The sequence below is a fragment of the Hyaena hyaena genome, unplaced genomic scaffold (assembly GCF_003009895.1).
Source record: "Hyaena hyaena isolate Hyena2069 unplaced genomic scaffold, ASM300989v1 scaffold_337, whole genome shotgun sequence".
NCBI lineage: Eukaryota > Metazoa > Chordata > Mammalia > Carnivora > Hyaenidae > Hyaena > Hyaena hyaena.
The window spans coordinates 495,618-516,824 of NW_024080966.1; the positions used below are offsets into that span (position 1 = coordinate 495,618).

Consider the following 21,207-nt stretch of genomic DNA (forward strand, 5'->3'; position numbering starts at 1 on the left):
TCAGCCAGTTAAGCGTCTGACTTTGGCTCAGGTCATGATCTCATGGTTAGTGGGTTCGAGCCCCACGTTGGGCTCTGTGCTGACAGCTAGCTCAGAACCTGGAGCCTGTCTTTGGGTTCTGTCTCCCTCTCTCTCTGACCCTCCCCTGCTCACACTGTCTCTCTCTCTCAGAAATAAATTAAACATTAAAAAAGAAAAATTCTTAAAAATATAAAAATATTTTTTTAATTTAATCCTTATATTACCCCCCCCTTTTTTTTTTTGAGACCCAGAGAGAGCAGGGGCAGAGAGAGAGAGAAAGAGAGACAGAATCTCAAGCAGGCTATATGCTCAGCACAGAGCCCAACGCGAGGCTTGTCATGACTTCAGCTAAAATCAAGAGGTGGATGCTCAACTGACTGAGCCACCCAGGTGCCCAGGGATCCTTATATTTCTTTGTATAGTGATTATGGTTAATAGCATTCCATTTAGTTAAATAAGTGAAACTGTTTCTCTTTGTTGGAGAAAAGGCAGAAACACATAGTTTTATCCACTCCAGAAATATTGTTATTTGGTTTTACTACTAAAGGAATTGGGAAAGGTAGTAATCAATCTTTAATAATCACTGAAGAGACCATTTTGTTATTGACAAGCTGATAAATAAGAATTATAACAAATAGTAAATTGAATAGAAATACAACTTAGTAATTGAAGTGCCTAGTTGCTTACCTCTGTCACATCTATTTTATTCAACAAACATTTACAAAACACCTAGAGTGTTTTAGACTGTGTTTGATGCGAGGCGTGCATAAACACAACATAACTTGTCTTTAAGACTCCTTTTGGAGCTCCCAGTTTAATAAAGGAGAACAACAAACTAGAACATAAGTTATCAGTATTGTGTAGTGTGCTGAGGTGGTTCAGAAGAAGGAGTGGTTAACTTAGTGAGGGTTTTGAGGAACAGCCAAGTTCTATTTTTTAATTAAACTTTTTATTTTGAGATAATTGTAAATTCACATGTAGTTGTTAGAAATAACAGAGAGCCCAGCACATGTGCGTGGCTCAGTCGGTTAAGCGTCTGACTTTGGCTCAGGTCATGATCTCAGTTTATGAGTTCAAGCCCCGCATTGGACTCTCTTACTGACAGCTCAGAGCCTGGAGACTGCTTCAGATTCTCTGTCTCCCTCCCTCTCTCTGTGCCTGGGCTCCCCTGATTGTGCTCTGCCTCTCTCTCAAAAATTTAAAAAAAAAAAAAAAAAAAAAAAAAGAATAGAGAGCCCATATACCCTACATACAAGTTCTCCAGTGGTAACATATTACAGAAGTATAATACAATATCACAACCAGGGTATTGACATTGATACAGTCTAGTACAGAAAGTTTCCGTCACCACAAGGATCCCTCATATTACCTTTTTGCCTTCCCTCTTGCCCCCACTTTCTCCCACTCCCTGGCCGTCATTAATAAGGTCTCCATTTAATAATTTTATCATTTCAAGAATGTTAATATAAAAGGGATCATATAGTCCTTTTGAGATCTGCTTTTTTTCACTTAGCATGATTGGAGATTCATCCAGGTTGTTGCACGTATCAAATTTGTTCCTTTTTAGTGCTAAGTAGCATTTCGTGGTGTGGATATACTATAATTTAACCATTCACCCACTGAATGACTTTTGTGTTGTTTCCAAGTTCGTTCAGGCTGTTATGAACATAGCTGCTATCAGTGTCCATATACAAGTTTTTGATGAACATAAATTGTCATATCTCTATGATTAATCCCCAAGAGTGCAATTGCTGCTTAGTGTGGTAGCTGCATGTTTACTTTTTTTTTTTTTTTATAAAAACTACCAAACTATTTTCAGAACGGTTGTACCATTTTACATTCTCATCAGTGTATGAGTGGTCTGGTTTCTCTGTATTCCTGCCAACCTTGATGATATCACTTTTTAAAATTTTAGCCATTTTGATAGGTATGTAATGATATCTTATTGTGGTTTTAATTCTGTTGAACATCTTTTCATATGGTTATTTGATATGTATATCCTCTTCAGTGAAATGTCTTTTCCCCATTTTTGAATTGGATTGTTTGGTTCTTTATTGAATTATTAGAGTTCTTTATATTTAGATATATTTAGGTATTTTATATTTAGATAATTAGAGTTCTTTATATATTTAGATTCTAGCACTTTGTTGGATAAGATTTACAAGGATTTTCTTTCTAGTATTTTTAATGATTAATGGGCCTGAGTTTTTAGTATAGTTTTAGATTTGCAGAATAATTGAGCATATAGTACATAGAGTTCCCTATACCCTCCCCTCCATCCCATCTCACTCTCATACATAGTTAACGTCTGTTATTAACATTGTGCATTAGTGTGGTATGTTTGTTACAATTAATGAACAAGTATTGATAGATTATTGGTGATAGTTCATGGTTTACATTAAGATTAACTTTTCACGTTGTAGAATTTTGCAGGTTTTGACAAATGCATAATGACACGTATCTACCATAACAGTTTCATATGGAATAGTTTCATTATCCTAAACATCTCCTTGTGCTTCACTTGTTCATCCCTCTCTTTGCTCCTTCTTCTCCCTGAGCAACTACTCATCGTTTTTACTATCTCCACAAATGTGCCTTTTCCAAAATGTCCTTTTGTTGGAACCGTACAGTGTGTAGCCTTTTCATCCTGTCTTCTTTCATTTAGCAGTAGGCATCTAAGGTTCTTCTGATGCCTGTTTGTGTCTGGATAGTTCATTTCTTTTTATTGCTAAATAATGTTCCATTTGTACCACTGTCGTTCATCCCTTTACCTGCTAAAAGGCATCTTAGTTGCTTCCAGTTTTCATAATTATATTACAGTAAATCTGCTGTAAATGTGTGTTAGTTTTTGTGCGGTCATACTTCTCAACTGAACGTAGGTGTACAATTATGGCAAAGCTATGTTTAGTTTTTTTGTAAGAAACCACCAAACGGGCTCCCAAATTGGCTGTGCCGTGTTGCATTCCTGCCAGCAGTGAATGAGCATTCTTGTTTCCCCACATCCTTGTCAACATTTGGTAGTCAGTTTTGGGGTTTACACTCTCTTAGGTGCATAGTGGTATCTCATTGCTATTCTACTTTGTAATTTCCTAATGACATCTGGTGTTGAGCATCTTCTCATGTGCTTATTTGCTATCTGTGTATTTTCTTTGGTCAGCTGTTTGTTCAGACCTCTCATTATTGTTGGATTTTAAGACTTCTTCGTATATTTTGAATACAAGTCACTGGATAGTATTTGCAGATATTTTCTCACCATCTGCAGCCTGTCTTTTCATCCTCTTAACATGGTCTTACACAAATCAAAAGTTTTTAAATTCTATGAAGTTAAGCTTATCAGCTTTTCCTTTATGGATCATGCCTTCGGTTTCAAGTCCAGGAACTCTTTGACTAGCCCTAGATCCTCTAGGTTTTCTGTGGTTTTTTTTCCTAAGAGTTTTATGTCTTATTTACAAGTTTGTGATCCATTTTGAGTAAATTTTTACATAAGGTGTGTGACAGATTGAGATTCATATTTTTGCCTATGGATGTCTAATTGCCCCAGAACCTTTTGTTCAAAAGTCTGTTTTTCCATAGTGAATTGCTGGTTGCGTTTGTAAAAAATTAGTTGGGCATATTTGTGTGAGTCTATTTCTGAGCTCTCTATTCTATTCTGTTGATCTATGTATCCTTCACTAATACCACACAGTTTTTTTTTAAACTGTAATTTTTTTTTATTGGATAAATTTGATGTTACAGCATTGTATAAGTATAAGGCATACAGTGTGTTACTTTGATACATTTATGTATTGCAATATGATTGCCAATACAGTGTTGTCACATTATATAATTATAGTATGATATTGTATATTATTACTTCCTTGGTTAAATTTGTAAGTATTTTATTTTATTGTTTTGATACTATTATGAATGGGTTGGTTTTCCTTATTTTTCAGATGTTTCATCATTAGTGTAAAGAAATGAATCGATATGTATATATTGATTTTACATCCTGCTGCTTTACTGAAATCATTGATGAATTCCAACAGTTTCTTGACCATTTGGGATTTTCTTTTTTTAAGTTTATTTACTTATTTTTGAGATAGCATGCAAATGGGGAGAGAGGTAGAGGGAAAAGTAGAATCCCAAGCAGGCTCCATGCATGGAGCCTAACCGAGGGCTCAATCCCTCAACCCTGAGATCATGACCTGAGCTGATATCAAGAGTTGGACACTTAACCGACTGAGTCACCCAAGCACCTCTATTTGGGATTTTCTCTATAGAGGATCATATCATCAGCAAATAATGACAATTTTACTTCTTCTTTTCTAATTTTGGATACCTTTTATTTCTTTGTTTTGCCTAATTATTCTAGCTAAGACTTTGAGTACTGTATTGAATAGGAGTAGTCAGAGTGGGCATCCTTGCCTTGTTCCTAATCTTGAGGGAAACACTCTTAGTTTTTCTCCATTGAATATAATATTAGCTGTGGGTTATGTTGTATATGGCCCGTATTACATAGAAGTATGTTATCTTGTATACTTAGTCTGTTAAAGGGTTTTTGTCATAAAGGATGTTGTATTTTGCTTTTTCTGCATCTGTTGAGATGACATGATTTTTATCTTTCATTTATTAATACATGTATTACATTAATGATTTGTATATGTTGAACCATCCTTACATTCCCAGAAATAAATCTCACTTGGTCATGGTATATAATCCTTTTAATGTGTTTGTGAATTCAGTTTGCTAATATTTTGTTGAGAATTTTTACTTCTATTATTCATCAAAAATATTGGTCTATAGTTTTCTTGTGGTGTCCATATCTGATTTTGGTATCAAAGTAATGCTGGCTTCTTAGAATCAGTGTGGAAGTGTATTCTCCTGGATATTTTGGAAGTTTGAGGAGCATTGGTGTTAATTCTTTGAGTTTTATATACAGAATGAAGTAATACATGTATAGTATTTAAATTCTGTCTTTCACAGACCTTAGAAATCTTTTTAATATTATTTCATAGTTTTATGGAAACTGCCTTTTCATTTTAGAATTGAGATGGACATAGAGAAAGCTGTCTGGAACAAAAAAGTTCCTTGGATAAAGATTCCTATTTCTAGTTTCCTCATTTATCTGTAGACCTAATAATTTCCTTTTTTCCTAATTTTTTAATGTGTATTTATTTTTGAGAGAGACAGAGCACGAGTGGGAGAGGGGCAGAGAGAGATGGAGACACAGAATCTGAAGCAGGCTCCAGGCTCTGAGCTGTCAGCACAGAGCCCAACACAGGGCTTGAACTCACAAGCTGTGAGATCACGACCTGAGCTGAAGTTGGATGCTTAACCAACTGAACTACCCAGGAACCCCTAATGATTTCCATTTTTGTCTCAATCATTTTAAGATTATGGATTCTCTATAATCACAAAGTTGGAAAGAGGCAGAGTCTGGATTCAGACCCAGATCTTGTAACTCCAAATCCAGTTATCTTTCCACTTACTATCTCTTGAAACTTAAGCTTTCTTAACTATAAAATAGGAATTATATGTCTTTCTTGCCTGCTCTGGGGATAAATATGATAATCACCTAAGAAGGGATAATACATGTGACCTCACAATTTAACTAAAACATATTAAAGAGGGGCACCTGGGTGGCTCAGTCAGTTAAGCATCCAGCTCTTGATTTTGGCTCAAGTCATAATTCCAGGGTCATGGGATTGAGACCCATGTCGGGCTCTGAGCTGAGAATGGAACCTGCTTAAGATTCGTTCTCTCTCTCTCTTTCTCTCTCCCTCTCTGTCTCCCCCTCCCCCTTTTTCTCTCTCCCTCCCTTCCCTCTCCCTCACCTCCCCTTCTCCCCTGCTCACACATTCACTCTTTCTCTTAAATTAAAAAAGAAATACATATGCACTAAAGATCAAGGAAGTATCTGTAACCATTAATTTTTAGAGACCCATATTAATCTTATAATTTAGTGTTTTGATGTTTTAAGTTATGGGACTAAAACTAGGATTTGCTAGATGCCAAACTCATTCATAACTCAGCTTGCCTATGTTGGTTTGGGCTTTGAAAATGGTGTCCAGTCTATTTTGGGTTTTTTAATTTAATTTCAGCTTAAAAACTAGTAAACTGTTATCAGAGTAGAAACATTTTGGTTGAAAAGTAGACCATTTGCTTTCTCTTAATATATTGCCACTCTTCATTTCTAAAATATCATCCCTGAAAAAAATACAATAAAACCATATATCTTTCCTGAAACATGGTTCAGGCTGATTTTCATATATAATTTTACTGGTTTCTCTCAGTACTTTTCCTAACATATTATTTTGCTTTATCCCTTTTATGATAATAATGGATACAAAACTCTAAGAAACTTATTTTTATTTGTTTTAGATTTGTTTAGATTCATCACCATAAATATTTCCAGTATGAATTATGCTTCTGACATGGCGGGTGTATAATAGAAGCTTAGGGTAGAATAGCAATGACTTGATTTTCTATGATTTTGAACATCACTAAAGTGGGCTACTAGAGTTAGCCAAGAGAGAATTAGATGTAATTGCTTGCCTAAAGTGATAATATCTTTCTAGTACATCCCCAGAATACCAATAAAGGCAGATGATTTCAGGGAAAAGCATTCCTCATTTGGGAGATGGGAAAGATCAAATAAGGATAATAATTAAAAAGAGACCAAAATGTAATACATGTAGACTACATATATGGTAATCATTATTTGAAGAAGTAAGGTGAAACATTTCTCATGCCAAAATAATCTGTTGGAATACTTGCCTTTTTAAAACGCCTTATATGTGTTTCACATATAAGAAATTTCATTGAAATAATATGAGCTTAGAAAGGAAAAAGGCACTTGACCCATTATACCATTTTAAGAATTACACTCTAAGCATAAGACTTGTATTTAAAATCTAAAAGACATTAAAGAAACTAGCACATTGGTTTCTGTTTCATTATCAATTCCTTTCTTTTGAACTCCCCCCCCACAATCTTCTTTTATATAATAATTTGAAGTTGATGATTTCTTTAGTAAATAGAAAAGAAAATCAGCTTTTAGTAAAACACTTGATTTTACCTATACTTAGTATTTCTCAATTAGTATTACCTATACTTATATATACTTATATACTTATATATTAGTGTTACCTATACTTAGTATTTCTCAGTACTAATTTTTTACTTCTTGAGGAATATCTATTACTTTATTTTCATTTCATTACTTTTACTAGCAAACAGAATGATGGCTTATTGTGAAAATGAAATGAAATAATATACATAAAGTGCCTGGCACATTATAAGCATTCAGTTTTTAATTAAAAAAATTTTTTTTAATGTTTATTCATCTTTTTGAGAGAGAGATGGAGACAGGGCATGAGTGGCAAGGGACAGAGGGAGGAGACACACACAGTCCAGTGTGGGCTCCAGGCTCTGAGCTGTCAGCATAGAGCCTGACGTGGGGCTCAAACCCAGGAACTGCAAGACCATGACCTGAGCCAAAGTCAGACGCTTAAACAATTGAGCCACCTAGGCGCCCCAACCATTCACTTTTTAAAAAAAGAGTTGCAAATATAATTTACAGTTAAGTTGCTTGTGTTTTTCTCTTTGTGTTGATCTTGTTTTGAAAATACAAGAACAGTATGAATTTTATTAAGGTGCTAAATTTGCTTTATTCATTGCAAACCTTAGTAGATATAAAATTTTTTAATGCAATCATGTTGATTATTGAATAATACTACTTAGCTAGACTTTATCTATCTATAGAATGAAATAAACATGTCAGAACACATCCACCTAAACTAGATAATAAGTAAATATTTTGTTGGGCTTTTTAAATTAATAATTTATGTGGCACAATGTTGTAGTATAAATATCCAACACAATTTACTTTCGGTGAAGAAGAGTTTTTGTGGAAATAGTTTAAATTTGGGGCACTTGGATGGCTCAGTTGGCTAAGTGTCTGACTTTGGCTCAGGTCATGGTCTCGGAGAGGCAGAGAGAGAGGGAGACACAGAATCCAAAACAGACTCTAGGCTCTGAGCTGTCAGCACAGAACCCGACACGGGGCTCGAACCCACAAACTATGAGATCATGACCTGAGCTGAAGCCGGACGTTTAACCGACTGAGCCACTCAGGCGCCCCAATCAGCTGTTTTGAAAATACAATAGTCACTTCTTATAAGCTGGTATGAACTGATTAACACAGCAACTCTAACATATCTGTATTTTTAAAATCAGCCAAGTAATTCTGATGCAAGCAACCTGCCAGCTTAGTTATTTTTTTAAAATACAGATCTGATTTTAAGAAATCAGATGCTTTCCAAGAAAGCATTGCACAGTCAGACCCCAAATGTCTTTTCCAGCCTCATTTTATTTATTTTTAAGTCTCTTTTTTAAATTACTTATTTACTTATTTTGAAAGAGAGAGAGAAACCCAAGCAGGGTCTGTGCTGTCAGCGCTGAGCCCAAATTGGGGCTCAATCTCACAAACAGTGAGATCATGAACTGAGAGGAAATCAGGAGTCAGATGCTTAACCAACTGAGCCACCCAGGTGCCCCTCCAGCCTCATTTTAAATCAGACCCCTTGTCTTACATCCTCCATATGTCACCCACACTGGATTTAGATTACTTGCAGTCCCTCAGAAACTCCTTGTACTTTCCCACCCTCATGACTGTTCATTGTCTCCCTTCAGCTTTGAATGTCCTTGCCTCATCTGCCTGACTTTTGTAACACTGTTTATTTATCCTTCTACAAATAACTCAAATGCTACTTCCTCTTATTTCCTACTGTTGGAAACATTCCCATTCCCCTTGATGTTTTCCTAGTGCTTTGTTTATTCTTCATTTTGAGCTCATATTTATCAATAACAAAGGGCTATTTTCACTCACTGTAATATAAATTTCTAAAGGGTGCCTTTGAATCATACTGTATTTAGTTAATACTTTAATACCTAAAAATGATTAATAAAAACTTGTTTCAATAGGAAGAATTTTAATTTTTTTCTTTTTTTTTTTTTATTTAGTAATCTCTATACCCAGTATGAGTCGTGATTGAACTCACAACCCTGAGATCAAGAGTCAGTACTCTTCCAAGTGAGCCAGCCAGGCACCCCTTAATTTATTTTAATAGGAAGGATTGTGGTTAAGGCGTGATACATCCTTATTTTCTCTGCCTTTGGGAAACTAACCAAAATTTTAACTTCTTTGAATTAGATGTTTCATAGCTCTTTTTCCTGATAATTCAGGACTTTATTATAAATTATATACCTATATATATCCTGCACCTCGAGAGCACAAATAACATGATGACTCTCAAAACTTACCAAAGAATTTCCTTAGAGGATATATGAGGTACTTAAGAGTGAAAAATACTGAATTATATAAGTACATATACAAATTATTTTTGTTATTCTGATTTGGTGTACTTTATAGTGTTCTTAGCATTTGTATCTATAAACAACCTCTAAAGAAGCAAAAATACCATGCTTTGTGAATGAGAGAAAATTGCTTTCATTTATGTCCTTAACGATAAATTCCTCATCAGTCTGTTGCTTTCTAGCATTTTATCTAGAATTAAAATGACCTGGTTGCCTTCACAGTAAGTATTGTCAAGATCTAAGTGTACCAAGGAAATGTTCTAAAATAAAAACACTCTCAGAATTTGTTGAAACACATGTAACACATTTCTTATTGGTGGGGTTTTATAATTTTTTTTCATCTTTGACCCTAATCTGCCACCTGATGGCAAAAATTAAAATGACATCTTTTGTAATATTCAAAACCTCCATTGCAGTTATTTGGATTTTTATGTAATCAGCATATAGCCTCCAAAAATGTACGTTTGTACAAATTTTATGTATTTGATAAGGGCTTGATGATTACTTTGTACTTCAGGAGAATCAGATATACTATTTAACTTCTATTAGTGTCCCTAACCAGGGATGCTTATATAAAATCTTACTTCTTTTATGGAGCTACATAAAGAATCCGCTTTTTAAATTACTTTTATTTAATGAAGAATTCTATTTCAATCTAATAATTTTCTCTTTTACTTTTCCCTTTTCTTTAGAACGAGGTCACTCAGACACCATGGTATTCTTTTATCTTTGGATTGTGTTTTGTGTCATCAGTTCCTGCTATACCCTCATCTGGGATCTGAAGATGGACTGGGGTCTCTTTGATAAGAATGCTGGAGAAAACACCTTTCTCCGGGAAGAGATTGTATACCCCCAAAAAGTATGTACAAAAGTGTTTGTATTTGCTTAAAGAAACCCCAAAAACTCAAGTGTATCACCAGCTAAATCCTATTATGATACATACCTAATCCCAAACTAATATATTTAGAAAAAACAACTACTTACCAAAAAATACAAATGCATTCTGTCAGCAAAAATGTCAGGCTTTTACCAACTGCTGGGCACTATAGAAAATAAAAACAAAGTAAAATTCTAGTACTCAAAGAGGCCATAAACTATGTTAAACAGGTAAGTAAACAAATTACAGTACAATGTGATAAAGTCTAGAACGGAGGAATAAAAACTTACCAAAATTTATGACCTAATTTTGACATGCAATTCCCTCTACCTCAGATGCCCTCTTCTCTCCCTTTTGTCTGCCTTGCAAACTCCTATTCCTCCTTTTTCATTTTTATTTATTTACTTTTATTTGAAGTTATAATTGACACACGGTGTTACTTTAGTTTCATGTGTACGACATAGTAATTCAACAACTCTGTATGTTATGCTATGGTCACAACATTTGTGATGTTAAATCTTTACTTTTCTCTGTCTGTGACCTCATGTTAAGTTATTCCTCCCAAAAGATTTTCACATTTTTGGTAACATCAGCTCCCACATAGCTGTAGATCACTTTAAGACTGACTCTTAAAGTAACATGAAATTGTAGTTCTTTATTGAAGCCTAATAATGAGCTCAGTAGATGAGGATTTATCAAGAAAAAAAAATGCATTATTGCTACATCGGATGGATGGAGAAGGGAACAGAAGAATGTAAATATGTTAAAATCTTCATAATATTTATGATAATAAGCAGTGGATAACATCTACAGTTAATTAATCAGGATATAGCAATGTACACACATTATTTAGAAATATGGAGGATAAATCCTCAGAGAGAGAGAGCTACAAATTTTGAAATTGTCTCTAAAGAATGGGAAGAGAAGGTAGCAAGGGGACTGCTCTTTTTTTTTTCTTTTTTTTTTGTTAATAGACTTCAAAGATAACTAGTACTCCTGCATTAATTTTTTTAAAAAATAAATGCTATGGTGTAATACAAAGCAGTTCTAGTTTCCAACCTTTAAATACATATATTTAAAGAGCTGATTATCCATAGATTACGAATGAACAAATCCATCAACAATAGTTCTGGTATATTGGCAGTTTGTGTATTTAAAAGTTTTGTGTAGCTAAAATTGGACACCTAAATACTAGGTAATAGCACTTGAAAAAAATTATTGCATGCTGTCTTTCTCATATAAAAATAGAACATTCCTTAAATTCAGCCATGTTTATGATATCCAAGCTTCATTTTATTTAATGACATCAAAAAGCAAGGCAAAACTTCCTTCAAATGTAGAGTAAAGCAATTTGAGAATAAAAGTACAAATTAACAGTTAATGAATCTTGCTAATCTTTTTCAGCATATGATGTACACTTTATAATCTCAGATCAAGGATCTCATCTGGCTTATATTTCTGGGGTCTAGAAGAGAGCTTGGCATACAATATGAGAAAAAATATATTTAAGTGATTAATGAAATTCAGTAAAACTTCACTTTGAATATTGCACTATTAGAAAAACTAAATTGGAGAGGTCTTCTAAAATAAATAATAAAGTAAAAATAAAATTGTTTTTCCTCTTTAATCCATGCTTGTTGGTGAGACATATGTGAGTCTTGGTGCTGACAGGTGTGCTTATTTGTGAGAAACATAATGGTAAGTGTACTCAGCTTGTTTATTATTCCTCAGGCCTATTACTACTGTGCCATCATAGAGGATGTGATCCTGCGCTTTGCTTGGACTATCCAAATCTCAATCACCTCCATGACATTGTTGCCTCATTCTGGGGACATCATTGCTACTGTGTGTGCTCCCCTCGAAGTTTTCCGGTAAGCAGACTACCAAAAAATCTATCAAAGTTTTTTCCCCTAAAAGACACTTAGTACTTACAAATTAGAATTTATTAAAACTTACACTTGAAAGGTTTAAATTTTCCAGCTTTTCTCAAACTTCTCATTAGCCTCAGAGTTGGAAAATCCTACTTGAAAATCTAAAAGATTAATTCTTGGGAAGTTAAAATGACTACTAATGATGGCTTTTAAGTTTTTTTAGAATTGGGCTCCATTGGAAGGGTCATGAGTGGAAATTGGGAGGTAAAACAGGGGCCCCTGGGTGGCTCAGCTGAGCACCCAACTCCGGATTTTGGTTCACGTCATTATCCCAGGGTCGTGGGATTAAACCCCATATCTGGCTCCACACTGAGTATGGAGCTTGCTTAAAATTCTCTCTCTCTCACCCTCTGTCTTTCTCCCCTGCTTCCGTGCATGCTCTTCCTCTTACCCCCTCTTAAAAACTTTTAGAACAGAAATTAAATATCTTTTGAGAATCATTATTTGCAGTTTGGCATTCTGGGTTGAGGAGGCAGCCTTCTCACTGGAAACAATAAAAATTCCAGAGGAATTGTTTTTTAAATCTTCCTGAAAACATCAGTGATCTAACAAGATAGTCCAAAATCTAAGTAAAAGTAGGTATCCTAAAGGTAAGCAAAGCACTAAAGCTAATTTTGCACTAAAGAAATTTGTCAAACCTAGCAATTTTGAGATTCAGTTGTGATAACAAGTTCAAATTTATATGCACATAATAACATGCATAAAATAACATGCTTAAAAATATGTAAAACAAAAGTTGACATTGCTAAAAAGTAGAAGTAGGTGAATTTACAATTTTAGAGGAAGATTCTAACCTACTTTTCTCAGTAATAAGTAGTCCATTTAGCCAACTTGACTTAATTGACCTATAGGGAGCACTGCATTCAACTACTAAATACACATTCTTTTATTTGCATGTAGAACATTTATCAAAATTAACCACATGCTGGGCCATAAAGTAAGTCTCAACAAATTTCAGAGGATTGAAATCACAAAAAGATAACTGAAAATTCCCAAATGTTTAGAAATTAAGCAATACATGTCTAAATAACCCATGGGTCAAAGTTGAAATTATAATGGAAATTTTAAAATATTTGAACACATGAAACTGATAATGTGGCAGAAGAAAATGTAGCTAAAGCCATGCTTAAGAAGGCAATATATAGCTTTAAACATATACACTAGGGAAATATACAGCTTCAAGAAAATTTTAAAACAGCAAATCAAACCCAAACTAAAGTAGAAGGAAGGAAATATAAAGAACAGAAATGAATGGAATAGGAAACATAAAGTAGAGGAAATTAAACAAGCCAAAGTTAGTTCTTTAAAAAGATGAGTAAAATTGATTAAATGTCTAAATATGACTGATTTTTTTTATGTTTATTTTTTATTTTGAGAGAGAGAGTGCCAGCAGGGTAGGGGCAGAGAGAGAGAGAGAGAGAGAATTCCAGGCAGGGTCTGCGGTGACAGCACAGAGCCCAAAGGGGGGCTTGATCCCACAAACTGAGATAATGACCTGAGCCAAAACCAAGAGTTGGATGCTCAGCCAACTGAGCTACCCAGGCACCTCTAAACATAACTGATTAAGCAAAAAAGGAAAATAATGCACAAATTATAAATATCAAAAATCCTCAAAATATATTTTTAAAAGAGTAAAATGATATTATGAGCAACTTTATGCCAATAAGTTAAAAAAGTGTTTACATGGAGGGGTACCTGGCTGGCTCAGTTGATTAGGCGTCCGACTTCAGCTCAAGTCATGATCTCGCACAGCTCAAGTCATGATCTCGCACAGCTCAAGTCAGGATCTCGCAGTTTGTGAATTTGAGTCCCATGTCAGGCTCTGTGCTGACAGCTTAAGAGTGTGGAGCCTGCTGCAGATTCTATGTCTTCTTCTGTCTCTCTCTGCCCCTCCCCAACTTGCACTCTGTCTCTCTCAGAAATAATAAATAAATAAACCTTAAAAATTGACATGGAGTGGACAAATTCCTTGAAAAGCACTGTTTATCAAAGCCAATAAAAAATAGAAAATCTGATAGGCTTATATCTATTAAAGAAATTATATTCATATTAAAGTCCTTTTCACGAGGAAAATGGTAAGCCCAAGGAATTCCTTCAAAAATATGAAGAAGAAATGTTACCAGCTTTATATAAAACTCTTCCAGAGAAAAGAGGCAATAAAAGGAACACTTCCCAGGTCATTTTGTGCAACCATCATGGCTTTGGTAGCTAAACCTATGAGGACATTCCAAGGAAGACCAACCAGTCTGTCTCATGTACAGAAATGCAAAACTCCTGAAGTTTTAGTAGCTAGCAAATCCAGGAATATATAAAAAAGCATAGTACATCACAGCCAAGTTAGTTTCATTCTAGGAATGTGAGATTTAATATTTAAAAATCACTTAACATTTAAAAATTAATCTGTATTAACTCACCACATTAACAGAATAAAGGGAGAAAAACCTTCAAATATGTAGAAAACAGTATTGAGAAAAGCCAATGCTTGTTCATAAATAATTTAAAGATTATCTACAAAAAGCATAAATAAGGTCATATTTAATGGTAAAACATTGTAAGCTCTCCCTTGAGATCAGGAATGAGATTATTATGCCTGTTGTTACTTGTTTTTAACATCATACTGAAAGTATAGGTAATACAGTGGGGAGACAGTAAAAGAATTGGAAAGGAAAAAATAAAACTAATTACTCACCCATGACATCTTGCATATGCAGAAAATTCAAAAGAATTTACAAATAAGCTTTAGAATAAATATAACTGTGTCCCTGAATATAAGGTCAGTATGAATAAAAATGTAATGTTCTAAAAAACAGTCCCCCCCAAAAAACTAGAAAGTCAGATTTTAACAAAAGTACCCCTTTGAATAGCATCAGAATATATCAAATACTTAGGAATAAATTTAATGAATGATTATGTATATGAAAATTGACAAGACAGTTCTATAATTTACATGGAAACATTAAGGATCAAGAATAGACAAGAGCAGGGGCGCCTGGGTGACTCAGTTGGTTGAGCATCCAACTTCGGCTCAGGTCATGATCTCATGGTTCAGGAGTTTGAGCCCCGCATCAGGCTCTGTGCAAGTACCTCAGAGCCTGGAACCTGCTTCAGAATTCTCTCTCTCTGCCCCTCCCCTGCTCATGTTTTGTCTCTCTGTCCCTCAAAAATGAATAAACATTTAAAAAAGAAAAAAAAAGAATAGCCAAGACTATGTTGAAAAGAAAGAAATTATAGGATTTACACTCTCAAATATCAAGACTTCCTATGTAGCTACGATAATTAAAACAGTGTCTAGTGTTAGTGAAAGGATAAACAAATAGTCCATTGGAACAGAATGGGGAGTCCAGAAACAGATCCCCGCATACATCAACACTACCTGATTTATGACAAAAGTGGCTAAATAGTGGAGGAAAATAGGTTCTTTAGTAAATAATATTGAGTCATCTGAGCTGGCTATCCATATGGAGAAAAAATGAATCTTGACTCTCACTGCATACTGTATACAAAATCTATTCTAGGTAGATTGCCGAACTAAATATGAAAGGTATGGGGCACCTGGGTGGCTCAGTCAGTTAAGCATCCGACTTTGGCTCGGGTCATCATCTCACAGTTTGTGAGTTCAAGTCCCACCATTGGGCTCTCTGCTGTCAGCACAGAGCCCACTTTGCATCCTCTGTTTCCCTCTGTGCCCCCTACTGTCTCTCAAAAATAAGTAAACATTAAAAATGAATGAATGAATAAATAAATAAATAAGAAAGATAAATCAATAAGAAAGGTAAATCAGCAAACTCCCTAGAATATAGGAGGGTGCCATAAAGGCAGCTTTAGGTGTGTGATAATGTTATATTTTTTTTTATTTCTGAGTGGTAATTATACAGTGTGACCACTTCATAATAACCAAGTTGCACACTTAACAATTTGCACACTTTTATATGTCTATAGTATACTTTAATTACAATGTTTACTTTTTTTTTAAAGCAGCCCAAAAGAAAGGATTGTCATCAAAGAAGTGGCAGTTTGACAGCCAACTTCTCAAAAGTAATAGTGAAAATCAGAAGTTATTAAAATGATATTTTCAGGGGCACCTGGGTGGTTCAATCAGTTAAGCATCTGACTCTTGAGCTCAGCTCAGGTCTTGATCCCAGGGTCATGAGTAAAAGCCCCGCATTGGACTCCATGCTAGGCATGGACCCTACTTAAAGAAAAAAGTATAAAATGATATTTTCAATGTGCTGAAAGAAAACAATTGCCTACCTAAAACTCTTTATCCATTGAAAATACCTTTCACAAATGAAAATGAATGATATTTTCAGACATGTGTATAGCATTCCTCTGAGTCAGGATAGGCACATCTATCAGACTGGTCTGATAAAATAAGATAGCATCTGGGAACTGTGCTTGCTGCTGTCAGTACTCTCTCCAAACCATGTGTCACCCTTCTCCTTCACTTTCGTATATCTCTAGGTCTAGGACCTGGGACTCTCCATCACTACAAGACCTACTCCTGTCCCACTTCTTTCTCTTCCACATATGATGCTGCTTTATAAATTGGAAAAAAAATTTTTTTCTAGTTAAAAAAAAAACTCCTTTTTTAAGTTCTTATTTCATTTTTCCTTTAAAGTCATCTGCTTAATAATAGAATCAAATGTTTATCAACCATTTAAAACAAAAGCAGGAAGTCTCCTTTGAACCTGCTTTCCTCCAACTCATGCCCATTTCTGTCTCCTTTACAGCAAAACTCTTCCAGAGATATCTGTACTTGCTGTCTCTACTTTCTCACTCCTCCCCCATTCTCCCTTTAATTCAACACAAGTTGAATTACTCAAATACTCAGCTAATACTCAATACTAAATTGCTTATGTTAATAATCTACAATAATAACAGTGATAATAACAACAATAGCAGCAAACGTGTATTGCCCACTCTGTGCCTGGCACTGCTCCGAGCCCTTTACATGTATCAACTTATTGAATCCTCACAACAATCTTATGAGGTAGATACTCTTACTGTCCCACTTTACTGATAACACTGAAGCATAAGTTAAGTAACTCATCCAAGGTCCTTACACCTAGGAAATGATGGAGTCATAATTTGAATCTAGACAGTCTTTCAGAATCTATGCTCTTGTATCATACTGCCTCTCTCTTTTGCTAAATCCCATGTCAGTTCTTTGCACTGACCTTACTTTAGTTTTTACACGTCATTTCTCAGAAGCCAAACTCCTGTATCTCACTAGCTATTCCCTCTCAACTCCTTTACCGGTTCTTCTTCCTCTTCCCAAATTATAAATGTTAGAGTGCTCCAGGGTTTAATCCTCTGCCCTCTTCTTTCCTCCACTTACATTATTGCTAATCCAATAACTTGAAATAACTGTCTTTATGCAGTCTCCAACCTAGACTCTCCCTTGAACTGCAGACACATAGCCATCTGGCTGCTATATTTTCCCCTCGGAATTTTCCTTTTTGTCTATGCCATTCTTACTCTCTCCTCGCCCCCCACCACACCATTCTTTCCTGTTTTAATATTCTAACCTTTAATTCCTTGTTTTTGTTTCATGAATGGAAACTTGATACATACACTGGGAGGTTTACAGTTTACAACAGTATGTTCAAATTTTATAAATAATTTACCTACCTACCCTATTTTGCTAAGGCGATTTGTGTGGAATTTCTTCCGCCTGGAGAATGAACATCTGAATAACTGTGGTGAATTCCGTGCCGTGCGGGACATTTCTGTGGCTCCTCTGAATGCAGATGACCAGACACTTCTAGAACAGATGATGGACCAGGATGATGGGGTACGAAACCGCCAGAAAAACCGTCCATGGAAGTACAGCCAGAGCATATCCCTGCGCCGGCCTCGTCTCGCTTCTCAGTACGTATTGCTTCTGCTTTCCTGAGATAAATTTCCTTCAGGTTTTAGCACTGGTTAACATTTAAGCTAAGATGGTATCAGGTTGAACCACATAAATTTAGTGGTATTTGACCATTTTAATTCCTCTACATTATCCTTCATCTGAAAATTGGAATTAATATGGTCCCTGCTTATAGACTGGTTATGATGGGATTTAGACCAGTTTCCTCACAGAAAGAGTTCTTATATAAATATAAGCTGTTATGTTTATTTTCTTGCTAAATACCCACAGCAGTATTTTTATGTCATTAACTTTGTATGATCCTAAAAGGAACAATAATGTAGAATATATTGTGGTTGCATTTGGAATTTATAGATTTCACAGCGGATTGGAATGACATTAAGTATGAGCAGTTTCCTAAAGGATAAGAGAATTCTTGGGGCACCTGGGTGGCTCAGTCGGTTAATCGCCCGACTTCGGCTCAGGTCATGATCTTGTGGTCCGTGGGTTCGAGCCCCACATCAGGCTCTGTGCTCACAGCCAGCTCAGAGCCTGGAGCCTGTTTCCGATTCTGTGTCTCCCTCTCTCTCTGTCCCTCCCCAGCTAGTGATCTGTCTCAAAAAAATAGATAAATGTTAAAGTTTAAAAAAAAAAAAGAAAAAGGATAAGAGAATGCTTGACTAGGTCAGAGACACAGTATAAAGACTAAGGGTAGAAATGAGGGGCAGAAGGAAAAGCCATGTGACTAGAACTATAGTAAGAACATTTAGCTAAATAAATGAAGTATAATTGTAAAAGGCTGGAAAAAAGCTTGATCATATAGGCAGGAAGGGGTCGGAGAATGTTTCTCATGAAAGAATGACATGAAAGTAGTATTTTCATGAGTTTCACTGTGCAAAATATGTTGGGAAAAGGAACACTAAAGACCAGAAGACCAACTGGAAGGCCACTGCAGTATTCTTACATATCAGACGTTGAAGACTTGGGTTAGGATGCTTTACAATAGGACTAAAAATAATAGAAGATGTTTCAGAGGAAGTTAAAAAAAATAAGAAGTGGTAATAGTAAATCATAGATAGAAGGAAGCGGAGTAGAAATTGCTCAGGCTTCAAATAGAATTTGGAAGTTCTCTGAAAAACATAAGGTACAAAAAAGAAAGGCAGAAAACAGGGAGCTAAGTCTGAGGAAACAAAGACAAGAGAAGAAAGAATAAAAGGATTGGGAAAGGCATGGCCAGGGAGGTCAGTGGGAAGAGCATCAGAACAAAGCATGACACTGTTATGGTTAAGAAGTAGAGTTTGAAGAAGCTGGGGGAGCGGGCGCGAGGGCTGGTACATAGGGTGAGCAGGATACGAGCCAAAAAGAAGAGGCCGAGTGGGGGGGGTTGCCTTACGGAGCCACAGAATTTGGGTGAGTTATCCTTGCAGTCACCAGCAGAGGGCAGCCTCAACATGTATTATTTCTGCTTCAGAGACAAGGATGCTTTTTGGCACTGCATCATTATGTTCAATTTCAGGTGTTAAGTGGAAAAACACTGAGACACTAGATTGCAACCAGAAGGTGTTTAAAACAATGGAACAGAGGGGCATGTGGGTGGCACACTTGGTTAAGCATCCTACTCTTGTTTTCAGCTCAGGTTATAATCTCATGGTTTGTGAGATCCAGCCCCATCCACACTGTCTGGAGCTTCCTTAAGATTCTCTCTCTCTCTCTCTCTCTCTCTCTCTCTCTCTCCATGTGTCCCTCTCTCTCATGTTCTCTCACTTTCCCTAAAATAAATAAAACTTTAGAAATCAATGAAACAGATTGTGTGCAATGGAGAGAGCAGAGAATCTAAAATATGTTCTGAATTTAAGTACTGACTTTGTGACTCATGCAACCTTTAGCACACTCTGCCTTTTGAACATCAGTTTTCTACCTCTGTCCGGTGGGAATAATAATACCCACTTCACAAAATGTCTCTTGTACCGCATAGGATTTATGAACATTATCTAATCCCATCTAATTTTCATCTAGTAAAAAAATCTCTTCTAATGCATACTGATTAGATGGTCATCTTATGCTGATTGACAATTATCAATGATAATGAAGTTTATATAGATAGGGCACCTGATTTTATCGTTGGACGGTTATTGTGGTAGATAGCTTATGTTCGGCTGAAATATACTTCACTGTTACTTCAACCAGTTGATCCTAGTTGGGCTTTCTAACATACTGTAGTCTCTTCCCTCCTTTACATTATACTTTGTCAGCTTTTTGAAGATAAATGTCATGCCTCTCCTTAGGTCTTCTCTTTCACTGGCTTACTCACCTTGTTTCAAGTGTACCTCAAATGGCAGTATTTCTATCATCCTCATCATAATTTTTTTTTAATACTTAACTGATGATTTTTACATCCATTTTCTCCCTTGATATTGACACTATCTCCATGAGGTAGAAGTACTATTATATAAATAGGCATTATTAAATCTACTTTTCAGAGATGAAAATTAACACTCCAAAAGGTACATCATACAAAGTCAATATTCAAACTCAGATCTTTTCCTTTTCTTTTTATTCAAGTATAATTAACATACAGTGTTATATTAGTTTCAGGTGTACAATATAGTGATTCAGCACTTCTATGCATTACTCGGTGTTTATCACAATAAGTATACTCTTAATCCCCTTTGTCTGTTTCACCCATCCTCCCACCCACCTCCTCTCTGGCAATCAGCAATTTGTTCTCTGTATGTAAGAGTCTGGTTTTTTTGTTTGTCTTCTTTTTTTTTATGTTGTTCACTTGTTTTATTAAATTCCACATGTGAGGGGCGCCTGGGTGGCTTAGTCGGTTAAGCGTCCGACTTTCGCTTAGGTCATGATCTCACGGTTCGTGGGTTCGAGCCCCGCGTCGGGCTATGTGCTGACTGCCAGCTCAGAGCCTGGAGCCTGTTTCGGAGTCTGTGACTCCCTCTCTCTGTGACCCTCCCCTGCTCACACTGTCGCTCTCTCTCTCCTAGAAGTAAATAAAACATTTAAAAAAATAAATAAATAAATAAATAAATTCCACATGTGAGTAAAATCATATGCTATGTGTCTTTCTCTGACTTATTTCACTTAGCATAATACCCTCTAGGCCATCCATGTTGTTGCACATGGCAAGATTTCATTATTTTTTAAGGGTGATCGAA

The 21,207-nt window shown here is 35.7% G+C and overlaps 1 protein-coding gene across 1 annotated transcript in view; it reads left to right on the forward strand.

Moving 5' to 3' along the window:
* Positions 1-21,207, forward strand: part of XPR1 (xenotropic and polytropic retrovirus receptor 1) — a 206,754-nt gene that overhangs the window by 179,249 nt on the left and 6,298 nt on the right. Inside the window, exons 12-14 of the mRNA XM_039249309.1 lie at positions 10,071-10,237; positions 11,987-12,126; positions 17,836-18,057. Of these exons, the coding sequence (XP_039105240.1) occupies positions 10,071-10,237; positions 11,987-12,126; positions 17,836-18,057 (529 nt within the window). The remainder of the gene's footprint in view (positions 1-10,070; positions 10,238-11,986; positions 12,127-17,835; positions 18,058-21,207) is intronic.